At 41.6% G+C, this 18,697-nt stretch overlaps 1 protein-coding gene across 4 annotated transcripts in view; it reads right to left on the bottom strand.

Moving 5' to 3' along the window:
• ARHGEF40 (Rho guanine nucleotide exchange factor 40) overlaps positions 1-18,697 on the bottom strand; it is a 143,306-nt gene that overhangs the window by 49,142 nt on the left and 75,467 nt on the right. For 3 of the 4 annotated variants that reach the window (XM_077461169.1, XM_077461170.1, XM_077461171.1), the window contains 6 exons: positions 17,828-17,935; positions 13,579-13,665; positions 9,823-9,950; positions 9,594-9,729; positions 8,134-8,208; positions 3,663-3,871 (listed from right to left, as the gene is read on the bottom strand). In XM_077461169.1, coding sequence (XP_077317295.1) covers positions 3,663-3,871; positions 8,134-8,208; positions 9,594-9,729; positions 9,823-9,950; positions 13,579-13,665; positions 17,828-17,935 — 743 coding nt within the window. The remainder of the gene's footprint in view (positions 1-3,662; positions 3,872-8,133; positions 8,209-9,593; positions 9,730-9,822; positions 9,951-13,578; positions 13,666-17,827; positions 17,936-18,697) is intronic. The other variant, XM_077461172.1, reaches the window with a different exon arrangement.

The following is an 18,697-nucleotide window of genomic DNA, read 5'->3' as shown; positions in this document are numbered from 1 at the left end:
TGGCACAAATATTCTATTTATTTTAAAAAAAACTCTTATCTGAGCATTGATCTTACATTGAGCTAGATGCTTATAAGCCATGCTTTTAACAGGCAACAAAGTAATGTGGAAAAGAAGCAGCAGTGCATTGTACTGGAGTTAACCATCAATTCAAGTAAATAGTATAATAGCATTATTACCTGAAAACACTGCAGAAAAGGAAAAGGCTAGCACCAAATAAATGAATTATATTGGGTAAGCATTTTATTGTTCATCTTAAAGAGGAACTTCACTCTCTCAATAAACATTGATTATTTTTTAATTCCTTATGCTGCTAGCATTAGTAAATTGATTTGTTCAGTTCCTTTCTGGTTTCCAGGCCTTGGGAAATTATGTCATACATCCAGGGAATCTTTAGGAGGGAGGACGGGTTTTCTCAGCTAAGCACACCCTCCTGCATAAAAAGCTAAGGGCAGATGGATTCCATGAAGCAAATGCTATAAATCATCTGCCCCTACTCAAGATTGCCACATCCAGAAATTCTAGGGGGGTGTTTTTCAAAGTGATTTCTTAGCAAAATAAAGCATGGAGACGTGGGTGGATGGGTATGTTTTCTTTGAATATTAAAAATGAATTAAATAGTGTTTTTGGTTGCTCAAATGCAGTGTAGTTTCACTTTAAGATCATTTTTATATCAATTGTCAGTGTAAAAACCACATGCTATGACTGAGCAGAACATTGGATTTCTTTATACTCTACATATAGCATATACAGTTAGGTCCATATATATATATATGGACACAGGCACAATTTTCATACTTTTGGCTCTGTATGCCACCGGAATAAAATTAGAATGAAACAATCCAAATGAATTTGAAGTGCAGACTTTCAGCTTTAATTTAAGGGGTTGAACATAAATACAAATTCTAGGAACTGCAACCATTTTTATACACAGCCCCCCCCCCCCCATTTTCAGGGGCTCAAATGTAATTCGACAATGTTCATTTTTAATATTTTGTTGAGAATCCTTTACTGGCAATGACTGCCTGTCCCATGGACATTACCAAAGAGTGGGTTTCCTCCTTTCTGATGCTTTGCCAGGCCTTAACTGCAGCTGTCTTCAGTTGTTCTTTGTTTGTGGGTCTTTCTGCCTTTAGTTTTTTCTTCAGCAAGTGAAATGCATGCTCAATTGGGTTGTGATCAAGTGATTGACTCGGCCATTGCAGAATATTCCACTTCTTTTCCTTCAAAAGCTCCTGGGTTAATTTTGCAGTGTCAAAAAACTGGCCACTGCCCGCACCCATAACTGGCCTTCACAGTGAGGAGCCCATGGAGGGCATATACATATACAACAAAGACAATTCCATAGATCAACTCACCAACCAGTCTGCTAACCAATCAAGTTAACCTGTCTAACCATCTGTTAACAGCAGGGGTTTAGTTAGCACACATTTGCAAATGCATGTGAAAGCTGCAGGGCCTCGTCACGGCACCCTGCTTTGCTTGCAGTCCTAACACTACAAATGTATAAGTGTCTCCACAGTGCAAAATTGGTCTGAATAGGAGGGGGGGGGGTTTAAGTGCCCAGGAAGCAAGTGGTTAAGCATGTTTTACAGATGATGTGCTTTGGATCATGAGCTGTTCCAAGCCTTCTCCACACTTTTTTCTTCCCGTCATTCTGGTACAGATTAATCTTAGTTTCATCCGTACAAAGAATGCTTTTCCAGAACTGGTCTGGCTTTTTTAGATGTTTTTTGACAAAGTCTAATCTAATTTTCTATTTTTCAGGCTCATGAATGGTTTGCACCCTGTGGTGAACCCTCTGTATTTGCTCTTGTGAAGTCTTCTCTTGATTAAAGACTGACAATGATAAGCCCACCTCCCGGAGAGTGTCCTTCACTTGGCTGGGTGTTGTGAATGGGTTCTTCTTTACCATAGAGAGGATCCTGCGATCATCCCCCACTGTTGTCTTCCAAGGACGTCTATCCCTTTTTATGTTGCTGAGCTCACCAGTGCATTCTTCTTTCCTCAGAATGTACCAAAGTGTTGATTTGGCCAATCCTAATGTTGCTGCTATCTCTCTGATGGATTTGTTTCATTTTTAAAACCTTACAATGGCCTGTTTCACTTGCATGCACAGCTCCTTTGAACGCATGATGTAGGTTCACAGCAATAGATTCCAAATGTAAATACCACAGTTAAGCCGCGTACACACGGGCGGACTGTCTGGCCAACTTAGTCCGTCAGACAATCCGACGGACAGTCCGTCATACTTTCGAATGAACGGACTTGACCACACACGGATGCACAAACAGTCCGTCAAAAGCTTGCGCGATGACATGTACAGCACGTACGACGGGACTAGAAATAGGAAGTCCAATACACAGCAATGCAACCTTTCGTCGTGTAAATCCTTTCTGAGCATGCGACATACTTAGTCCGTCCAACTAGCCTACTCACGAGCGGATTGTCCGCTGAAACCAAAGTATGACGGACAATATTACGGAAATTCCGAAATACTTAGTCCGCCAGACTGCACGCTGAAAAAGTCAGCTGAAGCCCACACACGAGCGGACTGTCCGCTGAAATGTGTTTCGACGGACTAATTTGGCCAGACAGTCCGCCCGTGTGTACGCGGCTTTAGAATCAACTCCAGACCTTTTACTTACTTAATTGATGAAGAAATAACGAAGGAGTAGCCCACACCTGGACATGAAACAGCTTTTGATTTAATTGTCCAATCACTTTTGGTCCCTTGAAAAAGGGGGGGAGGTGACTATTCTTAAAGTAGTTGTAATGTCTCAGTGTTTTTCCCCTTAAGGCATTCTATGCATTAAGGTGAATAAACTTCTGTGTTTCAGCAGTCCCCCAGAGCCCCCCTTTTACTTACTTGAACCGGATCTTTCCAGCGACGAGAACGAGTACAGCAGCTCCAGCCACTGTCTTGGGCCCTCATTGGATAGATTGATAGCAACGGGAGCCATTGGCTCCCGCTGCTGTCAATTAAATCCAGTAACAGGGGAGCCGGGTGGCAGGGCCGAGTCCTGCTGTCTGTGTCAAAGGACGCAGCAGCAGGACTCAGGCGTGCCCCGGCATGAATGCCCCCATGGAATGTAGCTTTGCATGGGGCACTTGATGAAGGCAGGAGCCAGGAGCGCCGCTGTGGGACCCCCGAAGAGGAGGATCGGCCGCTCTGTGCAAAACCCTTGCACAGAGCAGGTAAGTACGACATGTTTGTTATTTAAAAAAAGAAAACTGAAACAAACCTTTAGTATCACTTTAAAGGCTGTAATTCCTAAACTCTTCCTCCAATTTGGATGTACATACCCTCAAATTAAACCTGAGAGTGTGCACTTTCAGCCCTTATCCATTATATAGCTATTGCTTGATTATGTTTTGGTAAATACCTGAAAAACTAAAACTGTGCCTGTGTCCAAATATATATGGACCTAACTGTATATACCTATGTACATACACACACATATCTTTTAGATTGTAAGCTCTAACAAACAGGGCACTGTTATTCCTCCTTTATTGAATTGTATTGTAACCGTATTGTCTCCTTCCCTGTGGCTGTATAAATCCAGTATAATAATCATACATACATATATATATATATAAAATACAGAAAGGTACAGACCTAACATTTTTTATCATCAGTTTTTAGTGAGGTACCAGCTCACCTTTTTCCATCTGGTTTTGGAATACCACCCCAGGGGGCATCTGGTCCTCTCCCATCACCTCTGCTGAGAACATGACCACGAGGTGGGCTGCAGGTACGGTCCGCTAGCTCTCGACTACTGACCTCTAGACCACGGATCCTGACACCAACCTCTGTCTTGCGACCATCTGGTTCTAAGAATGGCACACGATACTCCTCTGATGTTTGTGTCTATCAAAAACAGCAAAAGTTGGAGGCGGACCATTACACAGGCTTACTTTATGAACATTGAAGGGAATTTGTCCTGTCTAGCTCATCTGTTTCAGGATGCTGAAACCTCAAATGTAATTAAAATTGATAGAATGAACTGAAAAGTAATTCACCTTCCACTCTGAAACACAGTAAACCATTTTCTAGCTCACAGAGAGAAGTTAATCTATTCCAAGTAATGATTCTATTATTGAAGTATATATTCTATTTTGGTGCTTTTATCATACAGATGTTTTACATAATATAACTTTGTAGCTAACTATCACATAGTACAAGGCAGTGCTGCACAGTGACAGCAAAGTACAATTTAATACTAGCTTTTGTTGCATTGTGGGTGTTCTTACTAACCCTCAATACAACTACATTCACATTTTAGATGTCAGCATTTTCAGCCAAGATTTACAACCCTTGCCTGACATTTCAGCTTGGGGCAAATAGTTTGTTCTATGTTCTGTTTTTACTTAACTTCACAACCGCTTCTGCTGGAGTAAAGCAATCTAGTCACACTCAAATCTTATTACTATGTGACCTCACAGAGCTGCTGGCTGACAGCTGTCAATCAGAGAAGAGCAATGCACAACAGATTATTTATCCTTTGCTGAACAAAGTCTGTTTTGGCAGAGGAGCAGGATTAGTTACAGATGAGTAATTAACCTCCCAGGCGGTATGATTATTTCAGATTTTATGTGCTGAAAGCGGTACAATTATTTTGCATGGAAATTTGGCGTTTTATATTGTAGTCCTGTAATTCTTAGGAATAACTCACTTAAATCTGTCCAAACCAGAGTCTAGCAGACATCCCGGGTATGATAAAGTTTGAAAAATGAAATCATAAATTATAATATAATAAATAACTATATATAATTATACCAAATAATAATATAACAATAATAAAAATTATTCAATAATGTAATCAAATTAAAAACACTGAAATTTGCTCAGTTGCAGAATTGTCACTGTCATTACTTTTCAATATTTGATGACGGATCTCCCCACAAATAGCTATCGCTTAATTCTGCGAGTGATTCTAATTTATTATCGCTGTTTTCTAGCTGGTCTAAAACCATTTTTGATGTAAAGGGACAGTTTTGGTTGCTATGGACAATCTCCAGTTTACAGGCATAAAGAACAGTTTTTATAATATAAAACTGTATGCAGGACACTGGGCAGACCACTAGGGACAAAGGGGATGTGAAATAATTACATACAGTAATGTAATCTGTAAGATTACATTATACTGTATGTAATGTGTGTGTTTAACTTTTTGAATTTGGCGCCGTTCTCCGTCCCCGTGCGTCGCAACGCTCACAGGGATAGATCAAGACAGGGCTGGCTCGTACAGCGCGGGGACATCGCTGGATCCAGGGGACAAGGTAAGTAAACCTCTCCCTGCATTCAGCGATGCGGTCCCGAGTCTCCACCCCGAGCCAGACTCGGGAATACCGCCGGGGTGTTAAAGTGTTACTAAACCCAGTAATATAAAAATAGTTCATCTGCCCCCCCCCCCCCCACAGTGCCCTTAGCTTTAAATCTTCTTTTTACATTAAAATATTGCCATTATATACCTTTTTGGGTGATCTATATACCATGGTTACATGATAACACAGTTTCTCCAGTGCTGAGAGTTCAGGAAGGAGGAGATTTCCCCTGCAGCCTGTATACAAGCCCACATGTGTAATGTCAATATCATGTGACCTGGCTATCAATGAGAACAAGTAACTGTTCTCCTTAGCATAAAAGACACAATTGAGCATGTACAGGTTGGCTACTCTGCCTGTGTTAGCTGGCCTTTCCCAGATAGACAGTGCAGGACGGGAGGATCTGTGCATACAGAATAAAACAGCCTTTTAACACAATGCAGAGGATTAACCCCTTAAATTCCACAGTGAGTTTAACTAGCATGCTATGCGGCATATACAGACTGATTTTACTGTGGTGGGTTTAATACCACTTTAAAGTTAAAGTGTTACTAAACCCACAACAGTAAAATCAGTCTGTATATACAGTAAAGAATGCTTGTTATAGTGACTGTAGAACCTAGTGGGGTTAATCCTCTGCATTGTGTAAAAAAGGCTATTTGTTTCTGTATTCTCTGATCCTCCCCTTCTTCCACCGCCCCCAATCCATCTCCTGATAGAACAGAGCCCTAGGAGGCACTCTGCACATGCTCAGTTTTGTGTGTATTGCTACGTTTTTTTTTTATGTGGGGAGGGTGCATGTGATCAGCACAGGGCCAATCAGCACTGTTCAGGTAGAGGGTCAGGGGTCATGCAGCCTCCTAGGACAGTCAGAGGAGAAGGAAAACTCCTCCTACAAGCTTTAACCAGTGCCTGGCCAGACACTGATAGAAATCATAAGATTGCTATATACTGCTACTGAGAAAATGTATTTAGAAGTTTTTATTTACTAAAATAATTTCATTTCTATGCTCTGTGTACTGGGGGAGACTATATATATATATATATATATATATATATATATATATATATATTAAAATTGACTGGGTTTAGTAACAATTTAAGAAAGAGTGGATAATGGGCCCCAGGAGCTGGCACCCCTAAAACAATGTCATATCTAGCATCATATACAAAAATTGCATGGAACACCTGGTAACATGGTACTTCTTTGCTTACATGAAATGGGTTTGGGCTATGCTAGCATGGTGATGCATTGATATATACATATAGTATGTATAACACACATGGTCTTTGCTTACATTAAATGGATTCTGGCTGTGCTAGCATGGGGATGCATTAATGATATACAGTTTACATATAGTATGTATAACATAGACATGGTCTAAGCACAATCAGTGAGAGGGGCTGTGAGGTGCCTTAAAGCAAACATGTGCTTTGTCTATGCATGCCAACAGCAACAGGTTTATTTTAATGATATGTCCACCAGCAGTACAAGCTTTCCCTTATTTCTCCTTGACTCATTTTGGCTCCTGGGAGATAAAATATTCCCATTACTTCTGAGCACGTGGGAGTATGTAACTAAAGCTGGGTATACACATACCAAAAGTCGGCTGGTTCTAAATCTGGGAATAGATGGTGCGAATCCCTGCGGATTCAGCAGGGAACGGCTGGGATTCGATCCATGTATGGGCAGGCTGATTATACCCAAGTCAATCCATCAATTGGGCAGCTATAGCCACTAACAATAATCACTGTGGTTGAATGAGACTAAAAACCCTGCGTGTATACCCTTGCTTTACTCCCCATCACTGGTCTTTGGCCGCACAGGCATCCATTGCTGCCACATAGGAACAGGGGGAAAGTCCTCAACCCCGTGTAAGCTCCAAGTCTTGCAGAGCCAACTTTAATGAAAAAATTTAAACAAACTGCCCCAGTGGAAGACTTTGTGGTTGAAATGCGTAGGGAAAGCATATTTCCGCTCCCCATAGTGCTTTTCTTTTAATTATCACGTGATATTTTATTCGTATCACCAGTTGTTTGGTGGTTTTTTAATGCTTGAAATACTATTTTTGCAATAAACCTTCATTGGTTGACCTATACGATGTGGAGCGCCTCCATGTGTTTTTCTTTTCTATGCTTTGGCCGTTGCTGATTTACCCCAGAACAAGCCTGGAAACCCGGAGTCCCAGGCTGCTGATCCACCCGCAAGTTGAAACTGTGGACCTCTGATAGTAGTGGACAAGGATCGGATCCATTTGGAGAGGGATAGGATTCAGCTGGATGCCCAGTGGCCTCGGCTACTACAGCCATTTTGAGCTCGCATGACGCATTGCCATAGGGTAGATGTGTCCAACATACATGGTAAGAGTACCCATCTTCTGTTTGATACGCTATAACAGTTTGATGCAAGATTGACTGTGTTTTTGGATGCTGGATGACTAGACCCTCTGGATTTGAATATATACCAGTGGACATTCGTTTTTATTGTTCTGACTTTTATTCATTGTTATTTATTTTTTCACATTTCTATTTTACACTAATTCCAAGTGTTGTTGTACCTTAGCTCTGCACTTTATATCTACAACTTTAATGAACACTTAAAAACATTTTAAAACATGGACTTTTGTTGAACATAGTGGTGAGAAAGTACGTTTGTGCAGATAAGGGTGGATGAACCTGTTGGTTTGCCCTGTATGGCCAAAGAAGAGGTTCACCACTGATTTTACAAGCTAATTGCAAGCAGGTCTGTTCCTGAGTAAACATGCAGTAATGAGCTTAGTAATTATAATGTAGGACTGAAGTTACCTCTTCTGTTGTCTCCCCAATTATTTCCATTTTCATGTCTCCTTGTCTCAGGGTATTAAGCAAACTCTGAGAATCCTACAAGTATATTAAATGTTTATAAACAAGAAGATGGAAATATCAGTCACAAATGTACCTTGTAAAATGGTATAAGTAGTAAAACACAGTCCAAATCCTACTTACCATGTTAATGATAAAAACGAAAGGAGGCTTTTACACTTACTGATGAAAAATACTATGCACTAAACACTATGTGGGTGTTAGAAAGTTCTTAGCATGACATTAGTGAGCTTTGGTCGCTCTGATTCTACATTAGCTGTGCTGTCAGTCAGAATGATGTGGTGTAAAAAGTATACACAAAAATTGCGCCTGCTCCATATAATTAAAGTAGAACTAAACCCATGATTTTAATGGTTTCCCAAAACACTTGCACTCAATCCATAACTGTCACAGTTGCTTATGCTCTCAACTGGACTGTCAAGCCATCAAATGGCTGGTGTCATTAGCAGCACTGTGGGTGGAAGGCATACCTCACAACTTTTTAAGATGGAACGAGGGACACCCATAAGCAAAAGTATGTAGACATAGGACACACCTCCCGCCACGCCCCCTTAAGGAAGAATTATAAAAAAAAAAAGAAGATAAGTTAAACCCAAAAGTGCTTTTTTTTACCACTACTATTCCTTTATACTGGCTTTTGAAATTTACAAATGCAGCAATTGACAAATTGGATGAAAGGTTTAGGACTGGGACACTTTTTGAAATCTAAAAAGTGCATTTCATATACGACTTTATAGATCAGACCAAAATGAGGGACAAATAAAGTGGAAAGAAGCATTTTTTTCCAAATCAGGGACAGTCCCTCGAAATCAGGGACAGTTGGGAGCTATGGGAAGGAGGGCAACACAGAGGGAATCGACACTGCGCTGAGTGATTAGGGTGTGCCCAGGCACACCTCCTGCACATGCCTATGCTGTATGGCAGTGGTCATCAACCTTGTCCTCGGGCCCACTAACAGGCCAGGTTTGCAAGATAACTGAAATACATCTCAGGTGATATCATTTGCTGCTCAGTGATTGCACTATTCTAGTCTGCATCTCCCCAAGGTAATACATAAAACCTGGCCTGTTAGTGGGCCCTGAGGACAGGGTTGATGACCACTGCTGTATGGGGTAAGAGGGTTGGATTCCGCTTTAAGTAGAAAGAGCATTGTTATCAGGTAATAACATGTGCTAAACGTATTATAAGGTGCAAAGTTTCCAATGGCCATGTTTTTCAGTATTTACCAATGCTGCAATATTTCTCTGCTAAATAGTAAGTGCATATGGCAATCACTTAATAACCTCACTAATATATGATGGTTGATGACAGATAGAAAGGTAGGTATAGATATATGTGTGTGTGTGTATAATACTCCTTTTTTTTATCTATATTTTCCCAGACATGATCTGTCATCATCTTACCTCACTTCTGTCTCCACAGCCCTGTGGTGGCAATCTTGCCTCAAGCTCTTGCAGTTTCTGATTTGACAGCTGGACAAGATTATGTAAAGCTTCATCTACTCTCTCATACAAGCCAAAGGTCACTGGGTCGTATAATCTGTCACACACAAAGGAATGAAAAGTTATTGCTTCCTGCTAATGTCACAGTAAAGTCACAGTAAAGTTGACAATTTGGAGCCTACTTTTATACCTCAAGTAAGGCGACTTCTGTAGTCTGGCAACAAGAGTGCCACCATCTCTCTGCAACCTCTGCAATCTTTCATCAGTCAGTGTTTTCTTCATGGCATCTCGGTGATGAGAGATTAACCACTTAATGTCCTGGAAAAGATCACCCAACCACAATTATCACATGCACATAATGGTATTCTTGTTTTATTCTCCTTTTCTCACATCAAGCCTGTTATATGTTTTTATCAATTACAATAATAGCGCATACAAGTAGTATGTGGCTTCCCATACTTTACATTTTAGTGTTCCTGGCTGCCTTCCCTTGGCACTGCAGTAGTTCAGCAGAAAATATTACCTATGAGTTATGGGGTAAAGGGGTTGATTTACTAAAGGCAAATAGGCCTGATGAAGTCATGTGATCATGACGAACACGCGCCCGGACTGTGACACTGGAAGTGACGGCGATCTAGCTCACTGCTCGTTTTTTACATTGCCTGACTGTTCTTATATTAATGTGAGTACCTGTCCTAATTTTTTATAAACAATTAAAGCTGTGATATACTACACTATGGGGCATCCCTCCTCTTTCTTATTTCCATTTATGCTACACTGGTGAGACCCTCCATCCCGGATACCCCAAAGTTGCTCTTAAAGGGGACATTAACGCTGGCTGTAGGTAGGATAGAGACACCAGCAGGGGCTACCACGCTAGGAGTCTTAAAGGGGACGGTCACCAAGGACCCAAAACATACGGTAATTTCATGCTGTTACCTTACAGCAGTAAGGTAAGGGGACACCCATATACTCAATTAGCATGAAGGATTGCATGGGTCATCCACTACCAGCAGCACTGTTCTGAATTGGGTTTACCAGCACCAGCACTTTATTTCTTGGATCCACATAATCACTATATATTGCACTGCAAAAATCCTGTTGAAGGAATTTTTATGGACACTTTAATCTATGTTAACTTATGAATTTTTTTATATGTACGATTTGATCGTTTTTTTCTTTTCTGTTTGTACTATCACTTGGGAGATAAGCACTTTATTTCACTGATCAAACATTGATCATTGCCAGCACTTTTGCACTAGCAACCTGGATTTGTTGCTCTAGTTTACACACAATTTCTATGGACTTTTTTATTTTTATTTTAGTTTATATAAACGTATGATTTTATATTAACTGTTAGATAAGCACTATTGTTGCAAACTGTATTTCATTTTCAGCCCACTACTTGTTCTTGCCCTTTTGTGACATCTTTGCACAGTGTTAGTCAGGTTATCACCATACCTGTCGTTTATATTATATTTTATTCTGACCTTTTAGTATTTTATTTATATGTACAGTGCACCACTACTCTTTCATTTTATATTTTCTTTCGGGTTCAGATATTTCCCTCAGTGTGTGCAGCAGTACGCTAGCTATATACACTTGAGTTGGAGCAGGAATACCTATTTCTAGTAGCCTCCCTGGCGGTATTCCCGAGTCTGGCTCGGGGTAAGATTTAAATACCATAAGCAGTATTCCCGAGCTAGACTCGGGACCGCATCACTGGATCCATGGATGGGGTTACTTACCTTGTCTCCTGGATCCAGCGATGTCTCCCTGCACTGTGACCTGCGAGCCGCCCTCCGCTCGATCTGTGACAGTGCCGAGCTCCGTTCCCTGCGAGCGTTGCGACACACGGGGACAGAGTTCGGCGCCAAATTCAAAAAGTAGAAAACACAGTATAGATACAGTATACTGTAATCTTACAGATTATAGCACTGTATCAAATAATTACACATCCCCTTTGTCCCTAGTGGTTTGTCCAGTGTCCTGCATGCAGTTTTATATTATAAATACTGTTCTTTATGCCTGGAAACTGGAGATTGTCCATAGCAACCAAAAAATGTCCGTTTAAATCCAAAGTGCTTATAGACCAGTTAGAAAACAGCGATAATAAATTGGAATCACTCACAGAATTGAGCGATAATGATTTGTGGGGAAATTCATCATCAAACACTAAAAGTAATGACAGCGACAATTCTGCAACTCAGCATATTTCAGTGTTTTTGATTTGATTACATTATTGAATCATTTTTATTATTATTATATTATTATTTGTTATAATTATTTATAGTTATTATATATATATATATATATATATATATATATATATATATATATATATACATATATATATATATATATATATATATATATATATATATATATATATATATAATATTATCATTTATGATTTCATATTTCAAATTTGATCATACCCAGGATGTCTATTAGACTCTTGTTTGGACAGATTTAAGTGAATTATTTCTAAGAATTACAGGCCTACAATATAAAACACCAAATTTCCTTGAAAAATTATGGTACCGCTTTCAGCACCTAAAATCTGAAATAATCGTACCGCCAGGGAGGTTAAATAGACTGTTCACTTTGAAAGGGTATTTTCTTCAGAGCTTAGTGAGCAAACTGAAGGCCTGCCCACTTCCATTGTCCTATCACGTGCAAGCAAAAATTATGATTTGTCTTTTTTTTTTCCTTGCACATGATTAAGTATTCCTTCTAAGGCCCCTTTCACACGGACAATCCGTTCAGGTCCGCCTGTCAGTTTTTCAGGCAGACCTGAATGGATGCTCCATAGAGGTCTATGGAGCGTCGGATGTCAGCGGTGACAAGTCCGCTGACATCCTACCCGCTCCAAATCCGAAAAAGTGCTATTGCTATTGCGGCGTATTGCCGGTGGTTTTAACCCTTTCTCTGCCACTAGCGGGGGGTAAAAGCGCGCCGCAAATCCGGCGGTAAAACGCCGCTAAAAATAGCGCCGTTTTACCGCCCACGCTATGGGCAGTGTGATGTGAAAGGGGTCTAAATAAGATGATCTTACTTCATTTCTATGGCTATGGCTTAGATCGATGATCTCCAAACTGCAGCCCGCAGGCAGGATGTGGCCCTTTGCTTGACTTTATCTGGGCCTTGGAGCACTATTCCTCCTGCTGATACGAGGAACTATTCCTCCCACTGACACTAACAGTGGGACATTATTCCTCCCATTGACAGCAATAATGGGGTATTATTACTCCAATTGATTCTAGTAATGGGGCATTATTCCTCCTACTGGTACCAACAACGGAGCACCCCACTGATACTAACAAAATTTATTCCACTAATACCAGTGATGGGCCATTATTCCTCATCCTACTAATAATAGGTGTGGGGCACTGTTACTTTCACCGACACCAACGATTTGGCACTATTCCTCCCACTGACACCAATGATAGGGCTCTATTCCGCCCACTGATATTAACAATGCGGCACCCCACCAATAGCAACAAATGGAGACTATTTCTCCCACTAATTACAGTGATGAGGCACTATTCCTTTTCCTACTGACCACACACGCTATGTAATTTTTGTAGTTCCACTGCCCACCAAACATTGGTTATTTCCACTGGCCACAGTCTGGTCCCATAGAGTCTGAAGGACAGTAAACTGGCCCTTTGTTTACAAATTTTGAAGACCCCTGGCTTGATGACATTCATGTAGAAATCCAGAAAAATGCTAAATTCGCAATTTTTTCATTGAAACTGTATGTGAAGGGAAAAATCTTCTTTTTGAATCAAATCGAGTTCTTATAAACTCCAATTACTTACACATACATGAACAGAATATTACCACAGTGTTTTCATATAATTTCGCTTGAATTTAAAGTTTAATGACCCTTTAAAGAGCAACCATAAAATGAAATTCCAAGAATCTGTTAAGTATGACAAACCTCGGTGGTGTCATCTTTGACCTCTTGTGTGACCTTCTCCAGTGACTCAAGAACATCACAGCACAATGTGTGGAGCTGGCTGAGAGACTGATGGAGGAGAGCAGAGCAAATATTACATACAGAATAATATTACCATATCTAGATAACCAAAGTTACAATGTAGGCATCATCAACATCAGCAAGGTTATATTTCTCTACCATATTATCAATGGACATAAACACAATTTAACTCACTCAATACTTAAAACTTTTAGCTAAATTCCTTGCAATGGCAGAGTAACAAATATGCAGTCGAAAAACATTTTCTCTCTGTGTCTACCCTCTCCTTTGCCATCAGAATAAGTGAGGGGGAACTGAAAAATGTTAGCCGAACAGTGTCTGCATTTAGCAAAAAACAAAAAAAGGTGGACTCCACCATGGGGTGTCCACTTGCTCAGTGGGGGATCTGTTTGCTGATCCCCACTGAGCAGGTGGGTGACTGGTCCATGTCCTTTCCACTTATTGAGAATGGACACAGACACAGCCCGCACTCCTCTATGGGTGGTCAGATGTAAACAGACCGCCTGTGCGTTTACACCCGACTGCCATCTGATCCGATCCGCCAGATGGAAGGGAAATGGATCCCCAGCTATCTGTGTTTAATAGATTGATTGGATTGGATGTAGGAGGGTGTAAATGGACACATGTTTGTTTACACCCACTGCTCCATAAAGGAGAATGGAGGGTCCGATCGGGTCCACCTAAAAAACTGACAAGCAGATCAAATTGGTCTGCTTGTGCGTAAGGGGCCTAAGAGGGGAGACTGGCCACACTTTGAGGTTTTCTTATGTGGCTAGTGGAGAAGCACACAGTTCTAAGAATTCTTCAATAAACCAAACCCATAATTTGCCCTTTTAGGGGGAATGAACGGGTGTTTTTAGTAATCCGCCTATTTCCAAAGGGATTCACTTAAAGTGGACCTCCACCCCAAAGTGGAAGTTCCGCTCATTGGAACCCTCCCCCCCTCCGGTGCCACAACTGGCACCTTTCAGGGGGGATAATCCAGGTATCTGCACCCACTTCCGGGAATGGCTAGACGCAGCTAGCGCCAATGCCCAACTCCCTACATACTAAACAGCATTGTCACCTTAGAACAGGGAGGACTACACAAAACTGTGTTAGGGCTACATGACACCTCCCTCTTCTCTACAACAGGGTGAGGTGTTTTGTAATCCATGGGGATAGCATGAAAAAGCTCTCACTGATGACTAGGGATGAGCTTCGGCGTGGTTGCATACTCCGCATACAGAGCCCACCAGGAAGTCGGCGCAGCGCTGCGCTAATCACAGGCAGTGAGACATTGCCCGATCTCTGCAGCCACACATCGGGGGCAATGTCTTACTGCCTGTGATTAGCGCAGCGATGTGCCGACTTCCTGGCAGGCTCTGCACGTGGAGTGTGCGAACACGCCGAAGCTCATCCTTACTGATGAAAGTCCAGTGGCAGAGAGTACATGAAGTTATCTGCTCACAAAATTTCTGGCTGGATGAAAAGCAATTTTTGCACTTGTTATACAGATATACAACATAATAGGATGCTTTCAATTGTACATTTAACAAACCAAAAAGGAAGCAAATAAAAGAAACTTAAGCTGGGTACGCATGGGCCAAAAATTGGCCTGAAAACAGTTGGTTTCTGCAGGAATCAGCCAACTTTTGGTTTGTGTGTACAGCTCCTGGTTCTTAAGAAGCCAGTCACCCCTGTCAAATGAGCATACTGGAAAAATAGCATCTGATCAGTGCTCACAGCCAATGGCTGCAAGCGCTGATCAGTGCATTGTGGCAGGGGAAGAGGGAGGGGGGGTCCCCCTATCAGGACACAATAGCTCAGCGAGGAGATCACAGCACTAACATTGGATGTGATAGTACGGCGATCTGTAAGTTTAACACATACTATAAACGCAGGCTAGCAAAGTGAAAGCTGACCCTACTGTCTGGCTAGGAGGGGTACCTGGATCACTATACTGGTCTAACACAATTAAAGACCCTATGGCAGGTTAAACAGTACTCTTATGCCTCGTACACATGATCGGAATTCTCGTCGGAAAAAGCTCTGATGGTTTTCCCGACGGAATTCCAACGGAATACGGCTCAAGCTGTCTTGCCCACACATGGTCACATCAAATTCCGATCGTTTATAACGTGGTGATGTACAACACGTACAATGGGACTAGAAAAAAGAAGTTCAATAGCCAGTAGCCAATAGCTTCTGTCTCGTAGTTGAATCTGAGCATGTGTGATTTTTGGCATGTCGGAATTGCATACACACAATCGGAATTATCAATAGAAAGTTTTTCCACCGGATAAATTGAGAACATGCTATCAATTTTTGGCTAGCGGAAATTCGGACAGCTAAATTCCGATGGAACATACTCACGGCCGCATTTTCCGATGAAAAGGTCTCATCGGTCTTTTTCTGGCCGGAATTCCGATCGTGTGTACGCGGCATTAGACATCCAGGTAAACCACACATTTGTGCAATGACTGCAAAAGAATTTGTAATTCTGTGCAGTCATTGTTGTGATCCAGGCACCCCTGCCAGACAATAGCCAGGTTTTGCAATCCCTGAGATCTGTCTGCAGCATTTTTTTAAAGCAACTGTCAGAGCCCCCCTGCCACATTTAAGAAAAAATAAGTATGTTTTGATCAGCACATGCTCTATAAACAGTCATTTAAGCTTTCCACCAGATTTTATTTTTCTGTAGTAAGATCAGTGAAAGACTGGTTGCTTCTAAATGAAAAAGTTCAGCATTATAGGCATGGCCATCCATGCTACAGAGTAAAAAAAAAAAAACAGCTGGAAGTAAAAGAAATGTTTGTTTTTTTTCTTTTAGGAGGGGGGGGGGGGACTCAGGGTGAGTTAAATATACCAGTATAACTGCAGTAAAGGAAATGGGAGTATTTGGAAGACACACAGTTTCCCCTCCCCCATGTAATCAATCACTGCTGAATAAGTCTGGCCTTCCGCACCACCCGTGTAGGATCTTCCTGTCTGCAAAACAACGTTTACAGATCAAGATTTTAGGAATCTATAAGAAAATCCTCGTTTTTAAGTTCATGCATAAAAACATATTAAACCTTTAAATACCAACAACAACTTGTGCTTTTGTAAGTTAAAAATATGCACAAGGCTTTTTCAGGGATACCCGAGAGCCAGAAATACTTCAGCAGACCAGATGTGACCGTCTGCTTATTTTTGTCTTCACTCTTTGTTACAAACCATCTGGTTTTGACCAAGCCATTCATAAATCAGGATTTACTGCGCACTGGTGTATTTTACAGTCAAAAGATGTATAAGGGATGACTGAGATGGTTAATGTCGGTTTCCTACATGGCTCTTTAATCTGTGCAATTCTCATATGACCAATATATAGCTCAAAGTCAGTGCTGCTCTTCCTCATCTGTTGTCATTTTACACACTCAGGAAGCCTTTTCTCTTTCAAAGTTTAGCGGATATTTCTAAGTGCACGACTCAATGGCCAATACTGCCAATGGGAAGGGGAGTCTGACTCGGGAGCCAGCTTACATTGTTGTACCTGGTGGCATCTAAGGTAAAGGTACATCTAGGGTTGCCACCTCATCCCTTTAAACCTGAACACATAATAATTACACAGGTTCTGTGGCTGATTAAGGTGGTAATTAAACTCACTTGGTGCCTTATCTGCATTAAATTAGCCTAAGAACCTGTGTAATTCATATGTGTTCGGGTTTAAAGGGATGAGGTGGCAACCCTAGGTACATCTACTGGTAGGAAGAAGCACCATCTAAGAAACTGGAAGGAAGCATTTGAGTTTCAACACACAATGGCTGGAAGAAAACACATAGCTACAAGATTCCATGGCAGGACAAAATTGAGGAAAAGGGTGGACTTTGATTTTCCTCTTGCCATGGCGCCAATGAAGTGAACAGTTAAACAAGGCAAAAAGACGAGTACAGGAATGACTGGCAGCAGGCATGCAGAGCAAGGGAATGGTGCTGGCAGTCAGAGGGCTAGCCCTTTTTGCCTTTCTAGTTTTAATTTTGTTGAACATGTAAGAATGTTAACATGGCATTGAAACATATTCAGCCATTTTTGGTGAGTAGTCTGGTCATTTCCTAGGAAATTACAGTAGAGCATCCCCGCCTAAATTCAGTTTATACATCCTGTATAATCTGTACAGATCCTATACATCCCATATAAAATCCAATGTGTGCACTGCTCTCCGTCTCACCTGTTGGCTTCTCACACACTCCAGATGCACATAAGGCTTCTCTCCTCCAAGACACTCCGGGAGCTCTTCAGCCTCAACATACTTTGTCAGTTCTGATGCTAATACAACCTGTAGGAAATACCCACAGTATTGAAATCAACACAAATAATGAACGTAATAACACTTCATCTTACTTGCAAGTATATGTAATATTCATATACAGCTATACAAGGAGTGCACATTAACATGATACAAGCCAGTGGCGTACGTACAGGGATCACAATTGCGTCCCAACCCCATGCCCCAGGGGGCCCTGACGGAGAGCCCAGCAGCGCTGCATGGTATATGGGGGGGATGGCAGAGGATCACACATGGGCCTGATTACAGCAAAAGGTAAATAGGAGGGGCAGCAAGGCAGCACGTAGAGGAACCGATAACCTCCATTTTCCTCTTGCAGCTGCTGTAATGCTGCTGGAGAAAAATGGAAGGGATTGGTTCCTTTAAATGCTGCCCTCATTCGCCAATCACTGGCTTCTTTAGGAGATTTAGGCTGCTTTCACACTGAGGCGCTTTACAGACCCTACAGCGCTAAAAATAGCATAGCGCCTGTAAAGAGCCTCTCCTCTCACTCCAGTGTGAAAGTCCGAGTGCTTTCACACTGGAGCCGTGCGCTTGCAGGACGGTAAAAAAAAGTCCTGCAAGCAGCATCTTTGCAGCGCTGTAGGAGCGGTATATACCTGGCCATTGAAATTAATGGGGAAGCGCCGCCAAACCGCGCAGCAGCGATTTGCGGGCAGTTTTAACTCTTTTTTGGCTGCTAGAAGGGGTTAAAAGCACCCCACTAGCGGCTGAATAGCGCAGGTAAAATGACGGTAAAGCCCTAGTGTGAAA

Source organism: Lithobates pipiens, unplaced genomic scaffold, assembly GCF_037356315.1.
Source record: "Lithobates pipiens isolate NorthernLeopardFrog02 unplaced genomic scaffold, aLitPip1_a1.2 Scaffold_3, whole genome shotgun sequence".
In the NCBI taxonomy this organism is placed as follows: domain Eukaryota; kingdom Metazoa; phylum Chordata; class Amphibia; order Anura; family Ranidae; genus Lithobates; species Lithobates pipiens.
This window is presented reverse-complemented; position numbering and strand designations above follow the sequence as displayed.